At 40.4% G+C, this 15,693-nt stretch overlaps 1 protein-coding gene and 1 long non-coding RNA gene across 2 annotated transcripts in view; one reads left to right on the top strand and one right to left on the bottom strand.

Annotated features, from left to right (window-relative positions):
* LOC125699474 (uncharacterized) overlaps positions 1 to 2,723 on the bottom strand; it is a 129,059-nt gene extending 126,336 nt beyond the window's left edge. Inside the window, exons 1-2 of the long non-coding RNA XR_007379580.1 lie at positions 2,620 to 2,723; positions 1,839 to 1,890 (exon numbers count right to left, since the gene is read on the bottom strand). This is a non-coding gene — a long non-coding RNA (uncharacterized LOC125699474). The remainder of the gene's footprint in view (positions 1 to 1,838; positions 1,891 to 2,619) is intronic.
* A 72-nt stretch (positions 2,724 to 2,795) lies between these two features.
* DYNLRB2 (dynein light chain roadblock-type 2) lies at positions 2,796 to 7,417 on the top strand. The gene is made up of 4 exons (XM_048959049.1): positions 2,796 to 2,834; positions 2,922 to 2,997; positions 6,360 to 6,527; positions 7,293 to 7,417. The coding sequence occupies exons 1-4, from the start codon at positions 2,796 to 2,798 to the stop codon at positions 7,334 to 7,336; spliced, it is 327 nt and encodes a 108-aa protein (XP_048815006.1). The 3' UTR covers positions 7,337 to 7,417.
* Positions 7,418 to 15,693: the final 8,276 nt, after the last annotated feature.

Below are 15,693 nucleotides of genomic sequence, written 5' to 3'. Positions count from 1 at the left end.
CAAGTCTCCGATATCTCTAAAGTCTTTGCTCTGTTCTTACCTATCTGAGGATAAGTAATCAACCTGTGCTGATCATACCGTGCATAAACCTGGAAACGGCAGCCTAGCTGAAGTCGGTAATCCTTTCGTACAATACGCGACTTAAACGGGATGGCCTTTCAGCAAGCCCAAGGATTTCATCCAAACTTACCATCGACTTCACTGGAATATACTATAGCTGTAGCACCATCTAGAGGATTTAAGCTGTAAATTCCTCACACGGCGGGGAAAAAGCATGGGAAACTGCTCTCGAAAGTTGGGAAAGGAATCTTCACACGCAGAGGTTTTGAGTGAATTTCCATTTTACCATTCACTTACACAGTAGCTTTTAAAAACTGTAGGCATATGAGGAACATGGCAGACAATTTAAACGTATTTCTTCAGTTCATAATATTTGAATTCGTTGAGGTAACAGAGGATTAAAATCAAACTTTGTTAACAGACAGTGAGATTGTGAAAGATTTTTTTAAACAAAACACTGAATGATTCCACCTGTATGCACCAAAAACTCTGACAGAATCTTCCTTTCATGGTTAAGCAGCTGCTTTATTAAAGCGCTCTGCTTTCCTACCCAATTATTGTGACATTATAAATTGATTCAATCTTAATTTCAATCTTAACACCAACTGAAACACCAGAGCACGTTCCCACAGAGTCCATAAAATAAATTAACGAGGAGATATCATTACCCAGTACAGCAACAGTTCGCTCAAATTTCTTCTGAAGATTTTTTCAAGCCCTCGATACTACTCTGCATAGTTTTATATAGGAAAAGTGCATCTATAGTATAAGACCACTAAAAAACAGCACACAAGAAGCTCCACTGCAGGAAATGTCTTCTCATTGACCCTCAGGAGCAACAACCAAATTCAATTTGCTCGCGTTAGCAAATTAATACCTTGCAATTCATCATTTATTTAATGGATTTCAACTATTGCAGATCATTCACCACAAGTGTGCAAGTCAGAAATATGTAAGAACTTCTTCAGTTGACATAAGGACTCAGAGCCCACCCACGGCACACTGAAACAGCAATGAGCATCATTCCAAGTCAGCAGCTCCTGGGGAAGGTCACTTTTACGTTTAGCACAGAAGAGATTGCATCACCCCACTGATTTTGTGAGCAATAAACCCCATCTGTATCCCCCATTCAATGGTTGATGCATGACTGATAAGCAATGTAATTTCTAGCGACATACCTGTGCTAAAGATTTCAGACTTCTAGTTCACATGAACACATTTTGCATTTCTCTTTCTTTCAGAACTGCATCAAAATAATCACCTTGTATCAAACCATTTATTTACTGTATATATTCATAAGGGCTGTGAGCTAAAAATCTACGAGCGGACTCCAAGCTTTCAACTACTATGGAACATGAACTGATTCCACTGAATTTCCATCATGGCTATTTATCTAGAAATAAAAACAAACAGCTAATTTTTTCAGCTTTTCCTGTATTATTACCAATCAGACATTGATTCATTTCACTTTATAGTCCAACAAAACTGAAAACTTCTAGAGATCCTAAGTACGGACAAGGAAGGAAGCAGGGAAGCTACAATAACAGCTTGCAGAGCTTTAGAGTTACCTGATACCAAGATTATCAGTCATAAAAGCAATGTTTTTCCCAAACTGAATTAATTTATGCTGTTTCATAATGACCAGGAGCAAAGCAAGACTGTTTACAGCACTTGCATAGCACAGTGTATCCAGTGACACAGCACTTCTCTCCTCCCTCCCTCTTCCTGGGCCTCCAGGTTCAAGAAGCAAGGAAGGAATTAAATTCCCATGGACTTACCAGCAGTCCTCTTCCTTGTTCCCATGAGCAGAATTGCATCTTCTGCCACAGCCTGAAGAATACAGAAATAGCTGTAAGTATTTTCTACCTTTCTGTTGATGCTTTGCCTCAAAATTAATTGGCAATCACAACTTTTAAGAGTTCAAACACCACACTCTCAGTCCAAGCATCTGATATCTAAGGGGTTCACTTGCTGCTTTTACTAACATATTCAAACTCACTGGGAAGCACTCCCAAGGCTAGGAAGCACTTCTGTTTCTCAAGCAGCAACACCCCAGTCCTAATATTGTATTCACTACTGTGTCCAAGATATATATCTCTATATACCTGTTGCTTGGAATCTGAATTCTCAGTATTTCAAGAAAACACCTTCATTTACTGTTATAAGTCTAAATCTGAGCCAAGCCCAACCTGAGCACCTGTGAGGGTCCTCACGTTTCATCCTTTCATCCTCAGCATAAATAACGCTTACAAGAGCGCTCCTGCATCGTGCTAGCTGCCACTTCACGTACTGTTTGGTGGGTTTTTTTGGTTGTTTGTTTTTTTTTGTTGTTGTTTTTGTTTTGTTTTGTTTTTTGTTGTTGTTTTTTTTTTTTTTGTCTTTTTTTTTTTGTGTGTGTGTTTGTTTGTCTGCAAAGCCGAGCTGATATTTGCACTGGTTTCAGAAAGACTGAAGCATCGTGCCTCCATGAAGGAAAGCAGCAGTGTTGAGAGAAACTTCTGGGCCACTGGAACTGCCTGCCTGGTTACTGGGGCCAGGATCACCTCTGTCCCTTCCAACCTGTCACCCTGCGCGTCAGTCCTTTAATTCAGTTTCACACTTGTGCAGTTCGCCAGCTCGAGCAGTGAAAGGCCATTCCGACGACAGCCAGCCGCCGCTTCCCGCCTCGTCCCGAGCCGCACCGCTCCGCTCCCGCCGTCACTTCCGCCGCTCCCCCCAGCGGCCCGGCCTTGGTAATGGCGCTGCTCCTCCCGCTGCCCCGGGACGGGAACGGCGCTGGGGAGGGAGGGGGCTGCGGGCGGACCCCGGGGTGGGGCGGCCGGGCGGGAGCTGTGGTGCTGTGGTGTGCTCTCTACCCGTAGGCTGAAACGGAGGAAACCCTAAAAAAGATTCAAGCGCACAAAGGGGTCGTGGCGACTATGGTTGTCAATGCAGAAGGTAAAGCACCCTCGGCTTTCCCCAGTGCAGTGAACCCAATCCTGCGGAGACAGCGAGGCGATGAAGCAGTCTGCTTGCAGTGCTTTATGAAGACGCTCTCAAGAGCACGTGTCAGGTTGTAAGGCAGAGCAGCACAGCTTGCAGCCGTGTCCTGGTGCCCTCGTGATGCAGGCTACGGTTCAGGTCCATGGGACGCAGAAAGCTGTGGCATAAGCTGATGAAATAACTCATAGTGCAACCTTCATGTAGCTTCAGAACTTAAGTATTGCTAATTATCTCCTTGTCTGACTAAATGGCATCTCATTTTTCAGCACCATAGCTTGAACATCACTCAGCAGGTTACAGAAGGCAGAACACGTGGCACTAAGCTGTTTTGACAGGTGTTTTTCAGCCCCAAATCCTTTGTATTCGCACAAATTCACTGCTGCCTTGATTCTTCTGTAAAGTCAGGAAAGAGCAAACAAGGGGTGATGTGTCTACTAAGTTGGGCTTCCGTTGTTGGGAACCATTCCTTGGTTCTACTGAACACTCAGAAGTTCTTTAAACTGTGTTATGGGGTGAGGAAAAGGAAGATTCTTGTCATGCAGTCTTTGGTTGGGATGCAAAACCACAAGCCAAAGCAAAACTCATCACAGAAACCAGTTTTCAGAAGCTAGGCTTCAGGTTGATCTTTGAATCATTCCTCACAGATCAGACAACGCAGTGACCTTGCCTGAAATTTGGTTCACTTCTACAACACCCTCAAAAACACACTGCACTGCCAGCAGTTTAGCAAGTAGAAACAACACTAAGAACGAAACTTGAATGTTACTTCGTTTTCAGAAAATCTGGACAACTGTTCTGCATGCCTGGGCATGCTAAGCAAAACATGCCCTTGTACACAGAATAGATGCAAGCCCAGAAGCTCACAGCCCAGCAAACAGTAACCAAAAGCCTTCTTTGTGCTCATTTCTGGATATAAGTATTTCCTAACCTCAAAACACAGGCTGTTTTCAGAACTGGTATTGGTTGAACTATTTCTGTATCCTGATTAAATAGAAAGTGACTTATCTACGTAGCTACAAACTAAAAAAGAACAAAATCAACTCTTAGGTAACACAGATGATCCTTGCCCAGTTTACAGACTGATACATTTATGATGGCAAAAGCACCAATGTAATCTAATAGAAAAACAACAGATTTATGCTCAGTATCTTGGCACAGTTGAGTTCCTAGCAAGTAGGTCAAGTATGCTTTTCCTCTCTGGTGTACAACTGCAGCAGTACACTCACATGTACTTACTACTGGTGCAGTTGTGCTATTGAGGGACACTCAGATACAGCTGTGAAGAATTCTCCTGACAACACTATGTGATTTCAAAGGCTCTTATATGCTCCTTCTGTCTCAACTTTGATTTACAAAGGAGGAAGAACACTCCAGAGCACAGCTTTGGTGGGGGGTTTGGGGCATTATACCATTCAAGACAAGATGTAAAGTCTCCCCACCATGTCCTGTTCAAACTTCCCTGCCCTCATAAACCTGCAAAACATGGCCAGACTGAATTCCATTAGGCAGACTCATTCAGGAATCTTGGTTTTAGCTTCTCATTTAGAAGTCTTCCTACACCAACTGCAAACACAACGGATGCTGAACTCCATGAGGATGTACTCAACACACCAAGAAATCAGATTCCACAAACTAAATCTCAAAGCAGATATGTAGTTGCATAATTTCATAGCATGCCTACCCCTAAGCAGCACTGCTCCATCTAAGGAGTGCAGATATTCTTATCTTCTACAAAGGTTTCTTAATAGTATGGGTAATAACTTTGGTATAGCAGCATTCAGATGGAACAGCAAACGAAAGATTCCTGAAGCTAATATTGCCTGTCATTTATTTTAACATTCAAGGTTGAGTTTTTCATTGAAACACCACGCTAAGCATACATTGTTCATTTTGTAAAGGACAGCAACAGTTGGAGATTTTCATTTGTGAAGGATCACTCTGCAGCATTTCTAATGAAGGATTTATTTGCTTCTCTCTAATTTGGGGGGCAGAAGCAAAGAGCATTTGTCCTAAAGTAAGCACAGTTTAGCTTTCATCTGAGAACGTCACTAGTGTCAACTCATTTTCAAGTAATTATTAGACCTTGGAGAATCATTTAACATTTACCATTTTCATTAAAAGTGCTGTATTTGCTGAAGTGGTCATTTAGATAAGAGGTCATATAACCCTGACACATTCACTGCTGCTTGTAAGTGACTTACTATTTAATGCTATGATTATATAGATATTCTCATGCTAATGCAGTGCTCGTGAGCACCTCTTTTGTTTTTGCAAAACCTCTTTTGATCTGCGTAATAAACATTACACACAAAGTACATGCTGGGTCATCCTGTTAAGCTTCACTAAGTATCCCGCCAACACAGGATTATTTCTCATGACAGCACTGATTTCAAGTGATTCAAATAATGCTCTGCTAGGAAAATTATGGAATCGTCTAATATCTGAGGAGGTTCTGTTATTTTTGTTCATTTCCCTCCAAGTCTTTACCTGCCATTCCCTATCTTTGCACGTTAATTCTTATTCCGTAAATCAAACTCTTCAACTTGAGTCATTTTACTCTACGCTTGTATCCCTATCCTGTCCACCTAGGAAAACTGCCTTGTTAACTTCTAATCTATTGTCTTTGTTCGTAGGTCAAATAATTTTTTTATTAGTGAAACAAGCTTATTAAAGCCAAACACTTATTTTACACTTGCAAGATTACTATGAACCCTATGCATCCAGCTTCACTTGGTAGCCTGTTAATATAAAAAGCATGATTAACAAAATTCATTGAAAAACAATGACTCATTGAATCATTGAAAATTAATCTTACATAATCATATTTTAATAGTTAGGATCAATACACTGTCAATATTTTGCATGCAGCTGGATGGTTCCAGAGTGGCTTTGCTTGTCTAAAGCACACACACCACGTCGGCCCTTAGGCTGCTCTTGGTACTTGGCTGGAAGAAGAACTTCCATCACTGCATACCCATTCCTGGGGCCAAAGTAACAAACTCAGGGACAGTGTTTAAACTGAGGAAGCACCGGTGCTGGTTAAGGACTACTGAAGGGAATTTGAATTTAAGAGCCTTGAACAGCAATTACTCTTTCAATGGCTCTATAAGGCAACGCAATGCTTAACTGCCGCTGATTAATGTAAGTTACACTTTAAAAAGACACAAAGATACCTGCAATGAGCAACTCCTTGCTGCAAAGCAGGAGAAAAAAAAACAAACCATGAAAACCTTTGTTGTTGTTGTTGTTTTAAACTCTGCTGTAAATAAATAAGAAACTTAACTAAATGGCCGAACGAGAAAATTATTTCTTTTCAGGAATTCCAATAAGAACAACTCTTGATAACTCAACAGCAGTGCACTATGCAGGTCTCCTTCATCAGCTCACCATGAAAGCGAGGAGCACAGTGAGAGATATTGATCCTCAGAATGATCTAACCTTCCTCAGGATCAGATCAAAGAAACATGAAATCATGGTAGCTCCAGGTAACGTTTCTGTTTAAAGTGACAGAAAAGTTTCTTTTAACTGTTCACCAGTAAAGCTACCATAGGAAACATATTTTAAACACACGTGAAAAGAAAGCTACCTATTCAGCATGGAAACAAGTGCTATTAATGTACCAGATTTACAGCATTCAAGCTTGTGGGCAACAAAACAAGCCCAGAGGTAGACTTAACTTCTTAATTTCTTAAAGCAAATATGACCCTAATAAATTCACTTAAATATTTCTTTTAGAATAGATAATAAATAGCTCTCCAACAGAATTTCCTCAAAAACTTCCCCAGACTTTTAGAATTAGTTGGCAAAGCCTGGCATGCTTCGAATTTATTCATAATAAAGGTCTACTCAAACCTTTTCTGCTATTTTAGTCTCTAAATGGGGTTCTCAATTCTGAATAAAGCTAATAGTGAACTGAAAGAAGTTTCCTGCACCTGCAGAAGAGGCTGCAGATGCCATAAGTTTATTGTAACAAGCGCTTATCTTGTGACCGTCTGCTTCTTGTTTAAATATATTTAGTTTCTTGAAAGCAAATATTCTGCTTGCTAATTTTAAATGTTACAGTTACAATTTTAATCTGAAATCTGGTTGTTGTGGGTTTTTTTTGTTTTTAAAAGGCGTAATTTTGAAAATTACATGAATATTATTGCTTTTTCCTTATATTAAAGAAAAAGAAGATAAATCAACTAAGGACTGCTTACGAGGAAAGAAGGAAAAATATTTTAACAAAGCACTGTTAAATGCTTTTGCAGATAAGGAGTATCTGCTGATTGTTATCCAGAACCCACCCGAATAGACCAGCAGGATGTTATTCTCAGACAGACTCAGCTCTTCTTGCTAAGCTAACCTTCCTTACCCATACTTAGCACCAAGCACAGCACAGGTTCCACACAATTGTTCAGTTGTGACTGAAAGTGCTGCCAGTTCCAAGTTCTGTTGTAGCTGTATCAATTTGTGCTTGAGCAACTCAGAATGCAAATATTAAAATACTGGTTGCCTTAATACTCTGATGAACAATAATAAAGCAAAATGCTCAAACTTTGATTTAATGGATGTCCAAGTTCTTGAAATTAAGACATTTTACTTAAATTTAGCTTGCATGCAGGAGAGATTGTACTGTGGAGGTCACAGAGCATGGGAATGTGTGTGTACATCAATGTGTGACTGTGAGAGAGTAACCATTTACATGCACTGAAGAAAACAAATGTGAACAACATAGTTCATGCCATTATTGCCCTGCCTTCAACTCATGGTTTTTTTTGAGTCTTCCTGGGGAAGAAAAGTGAAAAGCAGGCGTCTTTGCTGTTTTCCACTTCCTATGGACTGAAACATTGAGCATTTCCACTACTGAGACACTGAAGCTGACAAAGTTGAGTTGGCTCTCATATATAAAATTACTATTAGCTTGCTGCTAAACAGTGTTGTAATTAAACCAAAACATTTGATAACTGCTTAAGTACTTAGATCCAACACACAAGCTGCACTCCCCAATGGCATGAGATAGAGGGCGGCAGTTAAAGATCCCAAATCAGTTTCCCAAATCTGGCCCATGTACATTATACACATATATTATCAACAACTCTAACATGTGAAGACTGCTTGTCTTCAGTTTATCATAAAAACGTTTTTTTATTATTATTATTATTATTCCAAATAAAGGAAAAAAGAAAAATATGTGGGATATCTATGAGGATGAAAAGAAAAATGAACCCATTGAATATTGCTTAGGGATCTTTGTATTATATCATACGAATTGTGGTTGAGGTTATGAAACCAATAGATCACCAAACGTCTCAGTGGACATAAAGTCAGCAAGTTGCTCTGAGGGCTCTGCTTTGTATCACTTCAAGCTTACACAAAGGAGAGTTCTTCCACTGAAAAACCAGAGAGCTTTGAGATCTCAAAGGTTAGCAGAGATTCAACACCCAGGAAATGGGCAGCAGAGCCCACAGGAAGATTCTGTGCAGCCGTGCATTGAGAGCAAGTCAACCCAAAGGCACAGAGACACAGTTTGATGGCAATTAAGCACAGCAATCCAGCTGGGCAGATCTATTCAAAATAATAAGGATACATAAACCAAAGGGACAGCTGTTGGTGACAGTATACAGCACAGTGCAAGAAGAATGCTATTACTGCTAGGGTGTTTTTGGAATATGCACTGGAAAATAATCACTTTAACTTGTTATGAAAAAATATACTGACACATGGCGATTTCAATACTACACTTTCTACTTTTCTGCATTTTAATTATCACCACATATTACTAAATCCTTATTCTAACATCCTAGCATGTTAAATGCTTGACAGTTCAAAGCCCAGATTTTTCATTTCAGCACAGACTCAAAAGTACTGCTGAATTGTGACTGCTAGTAATGGGTGTTTGGGGCTAATAGTTTTGTTCCTGTAGTTTTCTCTAACAGCACTGAATTCTATGGAGGTTTTGCTGTATAACTCCAGCAAACTGCCAGAATTACAGCCCCTGTTACAGTTTTTATTGTCAAAAATAATATTGGTGTTGTGATGCCCAGCATCAGCAAAATACATACTGCAGCCCACACAACACAGCAAAGAGAAAAGCTTGGAATCTGGCAAGGCTCCTTCATTTTTGTCCTTCTGATACATGTGTTAGTTCCCTTTACAGACTTTAATCCAATATTTATTAAGCAGCTGATGATTGCTCTAGCTTGATAAAGCACTCAAAAAGACACTTACGCCAAACCGTTCAAATTAAACACTTGCTAAATCATTTTGTTGTGGTATGAAAAAATGGCCTTAAGCAGATGCACGTTGTTCTCCAAGGGTCAAATACTGCTCACAAATTACTTTCTTTCACTGCTCCTACAAGAGGCATAGATGCAGATAAGAGGGCAAAGTTTGGTCTGTTTATAACGATGTGTGTAGTAACAAATGCTGTGCAAACACGTGGGCTCAGCCATGCTTCTGCCAGATACTCTTACAAGGGCAGTCTCTAATCAGGTTTCCTTGAAAGCATTGTAGTAGCATACAGTTTTGGCAACTAGAGACCATAAATTGAAATATTTCATTTCATTTCCTGGTGATTTGTTCCTATTTTCTGCTAGCAAAAGTAAACTGAACGTGTGTAAACTTCTCATTTACGTCTGTTGTTAGGAAATGGAAGTAGCAATAGTCAGTTCCCAGTGGAAAACCCTTACCAGCACATTGATCTAACAAAGATGAGCCATTCAGAAGGAATGGAGTCATACAGGGAAATAATTCCTAAGCTGAGCACCACAGAAGTGTCACACCTCATCATTTAGGCTGTCGTTAATGCGAACCAGCAGAGATTACACTAGTTAACAATTAACTGGAGGAGGCTGAGGAAAGAAAAATATACAGGTGATCATTTTGTTAAGTGAGTGCAGAGGATGTCAAGAATGGCTGCTGCCCACTGAAAGGTGGTTTTTGGGTTCAGTTGTAACATGCTAGTGAGGCATTCAGCCAAGAAGAAAGCGATGTCCATATCATTCATTTGGGATCCTCAAAATAAACTAAAATAAGATCCCACAGATTCAGCCTCCCACTTTCGAAATAAAGCACTGTGGAGTTTCTTGAGCACATAATCTTGCCCAGTGTACGGTCCTTCACAGGACAACAGCTTCTGCCTACTGATTATTTAAGGCAGTTGTTCATTCTCCTAAAATTGGCTTATCTGCCAATTAAACACAGTTAAATATTTTATTTAATGCATAGTCAATGCATTTGGTAGTCCAGCTTTCTCCGATTTATCACTTTGTCCACTTCAAACAGCGTGTAAATACCAAATTGGGTGTTTTTCAGCTTAGACTGAGATGTACATAACTCAGTGACCTAACACACGTGCATTAATTTAACACAACTGTGGGATACAATGAGTGTTTCACAAACTATGCAAGCAGTAATGCATCTGTAAGACAGTAACTGCTAACTAACGTGACACCTGTGCAGACTTAAAGGAACTCAGTATTTGTATTTTGTCAATACTGTTAAATGCATCCTTACAACAGGATGTGCTTACTTGTCCTTACAAGTGTCTGTGCTGATCATAGAATGGCCTGGGTTGAAAAGGACAACGGTGATCATCTAGTTTCAACCCCCTGCTACGTGCAGGGTCCCCAGCCACCAGACCAGGCTGCCCGGAATCACAATCAGCCTGGCCTTGAATGCCTCCAGGGATGGGGCATCCACAACCTCCTTGGGCAACTTGATGTACCAACACAACACAACACTGCTTCAAAGCCATCAGCTTATTGAAGAGGATTTCCACTGTTGCCACACCGATTAATTGCAGCATTTCATACACTGCAACCTCTGTGAAGCCTCCACTTTGCAGGCAGCTGATAGGTTTGTTTTTGCCAAACAGGCTGTTTTACTGGTGCCTCACTTCAAGTAATGCATTTCACCTTCTGCTTACAGTTAGAACAGCAGAAATCGCATCTCACAGACACGAGATCTTGTTCTCAGCATCTCTTACAGAGAGTGAAGAGTTTCATGCACTTTCCCACCGATGATGTTCTAAAAGGGAAGGTACAGTTTCCTATTGTCACAGTTTTATTACTCATTCCATTGATTGGGGGAGGTGAGGTCTGTTTGCACCATTTGCATTCAAAACAGCAGAGCTACATGGAGAGAGGAATTGATTCACACACACCATTAGTTCAGCCAGATGCCATATTAGAAATTGGCATAATCTGTAATATTTAGGTTGGAAGCATCAACCAAAAAAGTTCCTAAGCCCTTTGGGTGCAGAAGTAATTTCCCCTGAATTTCCAGGAAAAAAAAAAAAAGAGGAAAAAGGAGGTTTGTACCTGGGAAAAGGAGTTTCATTTTGCAGTGTCATTTTTGACTTCTGCTGTAGATCATACTGAAAGACAATATTTACTCAGTGTCTGTGAATCAGAGAAGCACAGGGAATAATGCATACACAAATATTAAATGTGCACACTACAAAAAAAAATCCTCACAAGAAAATTTGGCAACTCAATGCTTAAATTAACATTAGCATATTCAAATCAGGGCTTTTGTGAGCAAGCCTGCTATCTTCAGCTTCTGTTTCACAAAGAACAACAAAAGTGGATATTTCTCAGAGCAGAAGAAGGCATTTCAAATAACATTACAGAATTAAAAGCATGTTTCCTAAACAAATGCACAAGTGCAGGCAAACAATGGTCTTTCCTTCAGCCAGTATCTTTTACTAGATATAAGTATTAATGTTGCTCCAGGAGATAAAGGAACCTGGAAGGTGCTTCATAATTCCAGCTCTACTCAGTCATCCTTATTGACAGGCGTTTCTAATATAGATAAGAAAGATGGAGCGGATATTAAACCAGAACATCTCACCATCTCTTCTTTGTTATTCTGGCAGAGATTTACCTCCAGCACTATCTCTGCGCTGCGGAACCAGTGTCAGTTATTGCAGGTGCCATTGTGGCCTGCCCAAGAGGAAAAGGCATAGGTGTGTGCTAACATCCCCCATCACTGTGAGATCTGATATCCTGCACATTACAATAAAAGAATGGGCTGCTGCACGTCGGTGGGGGAGAAGTGGAGAAAACGAACAGAGTAATTCACCTGCTCATAAGAAAGGAAAGTTCCAAATGTCTCAAATTATGATTTTCATTCACTTAAGAGATTGGTATTTGCTTTAAGACCAGCAATATTTAAAAACAATATATTGCCAGGCAAATATAGAATTCTTCTCTATTTTTCAGCAGCTTTCTATTGTGGCCACTTGTAACAACATCCCTCAGCGTAACAGACAAACTTTTGTGCAAGAGCTTGCATTTCTGGTTATTTTTCTGTGTATTTAGCCTCAGAACCCCCTGTGATTCACAGACCACAGGCTGAAACCAGGTTACTTTGCTCTCTTGTCTGGCCATTAGATGGCAGGCAACAGAACAACCACGCTTGCGCATTGTGTCCTTGAGTTTATGAAATAAGCATGAAAATGCTGCTGCTTTCTAAATTTGTTTGCTTCACGTCCACTAACGATTAGCTACTCTGCATCCCAAAGGCCTTTAAAGTCACCCTTCTTCTTTTTGCTCCCAAATCATACGTTGCAATAACCCAAATCCTATAATGAAAACCTAATGGCTATATCTTCCTCTTCTCCCTTATAGTTAATTGCATGCAACTTTAAGCAGAAAGCCTTGTCTTAGCCTCCATTCCCCACCATTCCTGCACTCCTGATTAATTTCTGCAATGAAGTAATTGGTCTCATCTGAATTTCAACTGATTTCCCCATAGCAAGGCTCCTCAACATTATGAGAAAGTGTCTGACACTGCTTTCCTATTAAAGAGATATTTAAACAAGGGACAATAACTGCACATCCACAGCCTCAGCTTTGAATCAGCCCTGCAATATTTGCAAGGCTATTTATCTACCAGTGCCAAACAGAGTTTGCTTTTCAGAAGTCAGTGATAACATCTACACACACCTTCTGACATTGGGAGCACACTTGCAATGCACAAAGATAAATACAAGCATGTCTTATGAATGTAATCCATTCCTGTTCTTCAGATGCACCCATTTGAAGACCCACTTCTCAGTGTAATTGCATTGTTTATCTTCAAAGAATACCAGAAGATTAAGGGAAAAACATTCCCCGCTACCCCATCAACAACAGGAAGTCTCCATCTACCACGATTCAAATGAGGTGTGACTGGCAGCACTCCATATCAAGGTGAGAGTCCTGTGAGCACCCATCAGCTGAGGTCATAGAATTGTACCATAGGATGGCTTGGGCTGGAAGGGTCCTTAAAGATCAAGCTGTTGAAATAGCATTGCATATACATCTTGATTATTTGTGGCCTCTGTTCTATAGAAACAGTGCTTGATCAAGCAAGAAAATCTATTCTTTTGGAGGACTTCCTGCACAGCCTTTTCCCAAGTCTCTCCACAAAGCCCTGCCTCCACGAAGCTACTGTAAGATAAAGGAGTATCAGGTTTATGCATGCCTTTCCAGCAGGCCAACTTCATGAAGTTGAATAATAGCTGTGTGAAGCAGAGCCAAAAGTAACTTAATGGGAGACTTTATCAGTAGGACACATTTAGAGCAGGGGATAATGCAAATACACGTGCACCCACACACACTGGATGTAGTGCACCCCTGTGCTTCAGCATGGAAAGCAATGCCAGTTTTGGCAAACATGGTCAGGGTAAAGCATCTATGGCAGCAAACTTACATCAGACTTAAGGGGCATTATAAAAGTCACAGTGATTTACAGAACTACAAAAAATGAGATTAGCAGACATCAACATAATCTGTTCTTCATTCATGAGCTGAATCCCATCCAACAATCAACTTCCAGAAGATTTTCTTATGAAGTCCAGGGCAGTTTGGAATTAAAGTCATAAGAAATCCCTTCCTTTTCTCTGCTGTTACCTGAAGCACAGAGAGGCAAAGGACATAAGACTGGGTCTAAAATCCTACCAGGTGAACACCAACATAATGCTTGCAAAAAAAAAAAATAAATAAAAAGCCTCTCCCTCTTGCTGTGCCAAGCAAGCTCAGTCTGGATCCAAAGTTAACCAAGAAACCCATCACTCACTCAAGACTGGAGCACGCAGCAGATCAGCCTGCCCACTCGCACACCCACTTAATCAATTAGCTGGGATTCAGTCATCTGCTGTGGAAACCATTACTTCTGCATATTAAACTTGAGGACTGTGCACTACATTACTTTGATCAGAAATTAATACTTTTGGTGTGCCCAGATTTGAAAGTGCGCCCAAGAAATGGAGACCACAGTTGCTAACATCTTGCAGCGTGCTGTGTGAGATTTCAGGACCCGCCTGCAGTTCATGGCAACACATCCTCCAAAAAGAGCACGATGCACAACATGGGCAGCCTCAGCATCCAGCTGCCAGCCTCTGGGTGCGGGCTTTTAGGGAATGCAATGAGGGAATCTGTCATTTGAACACAGAGCTTAAGTTCTCCTTGTGGGTAATGCCTAACGCTACTTTATTTCATTAATAATGTTTTGAGATTAGGAGGTATTTTATGGCCTGCAGTCCACATATCTGGAAATAATTTTAACAAGTACTACATCAGAGTGTTTGCTGCACAACAGACATCTACTTATGCTGTTCGTCAATGCACAGAAGGATGAATATGAATCCCACATGTGGGAAATTCTTAATATTATAGCACACAAGAAATCTTCGTGAATAGTCTCATAATATATTATTCATTACACACAGTGCTTGAAGACACAGTTCCCAAGACTATAGTATGAAACCAGTACATTCAGTGCAAAATCAGTTCTAAACTACAGCCCTGCAAAGCCAGCTTCCCACTGAGTTACCACAGAAGGGTAACAGCACAGATTATTGTTCTGAGCAGGATGACTGAATATGAGTGATACTTGTTGTAGATGTGATCAATTAGAGACACCATGCATCACTTGTGTCTGCAGCTCCTTGGGACTGCATATCCCAGACTTCCAGACCTAGCCCTTGCACCAACATACCGCTGCCTCTATACACCCTTACTTCTCTTGCTTTCATGGTCTATAGCATAGATTATCTTTTAACATACCTTTATTTAGCAGCATTAGAAATCTTAACTAAGCCAAGAAACACTTGCAAACGTTGCTGAATAATACATTATAATGCAGTGCAGTCCTGTCCTGAAGATATCCATACTATGAGCCAGAATTTTGGTTTCCAAGAGGGTCTACGCAACTTTAATGCCTACAAGTTTCAAACAACTTTGGTGTTTTTCTTTTGAAAAAGATACTGAAATCCTGACCAAATTTCTAACTTTCCATTTTATGGGATAAAATATTCCTGGGTTTAACTCTGCATCTTCAACTTAGCTCAGTGGGATGCCTTACAAGTTTTCTACAGCATTAACATGCACGTGCTATCATATCACAGGACTGCTTACATGCTGCCCTTTTCTGGTGGCTCACAAGATCTCAGCTGGATGCTCACATATAATTGTTTTCCACATAGTCATCGTGTGCTTGCAAGGATTCACATTGGCCTGTCACTGGAAATGACTGCTTTAAAATGATTTTTGGCTGATGCTTTACACATCCAATAAACAAATGCACAAAGACTGCACAATGGATAAAGGCAGCTAAAATTCCTCTTTCAAACCATTATTCTCAGTTCTAGACTACACAACAGATTTAACAACAACACTTTGA

The sequence above is a fragment of the Lagopus muta genome, chromosome 12, assembly GCF_023343835.1.
Source record: "Lagopus muta isolate bLagMut1 chromosome 12, bLagMut1 primary, whole genome shotgun sequence".
NCBI classification, from domain to species: Eukaryota; Metazoa; Chordata; class Aves; order Galliformes; family Phasianidae; genus Lagopus; species Lagopus muta.
The sequence above is the reverse complement of the archived record's forward strand: the minus strand, read 5'-3'. Positions and strand labels throughout refer to the sequence as shown.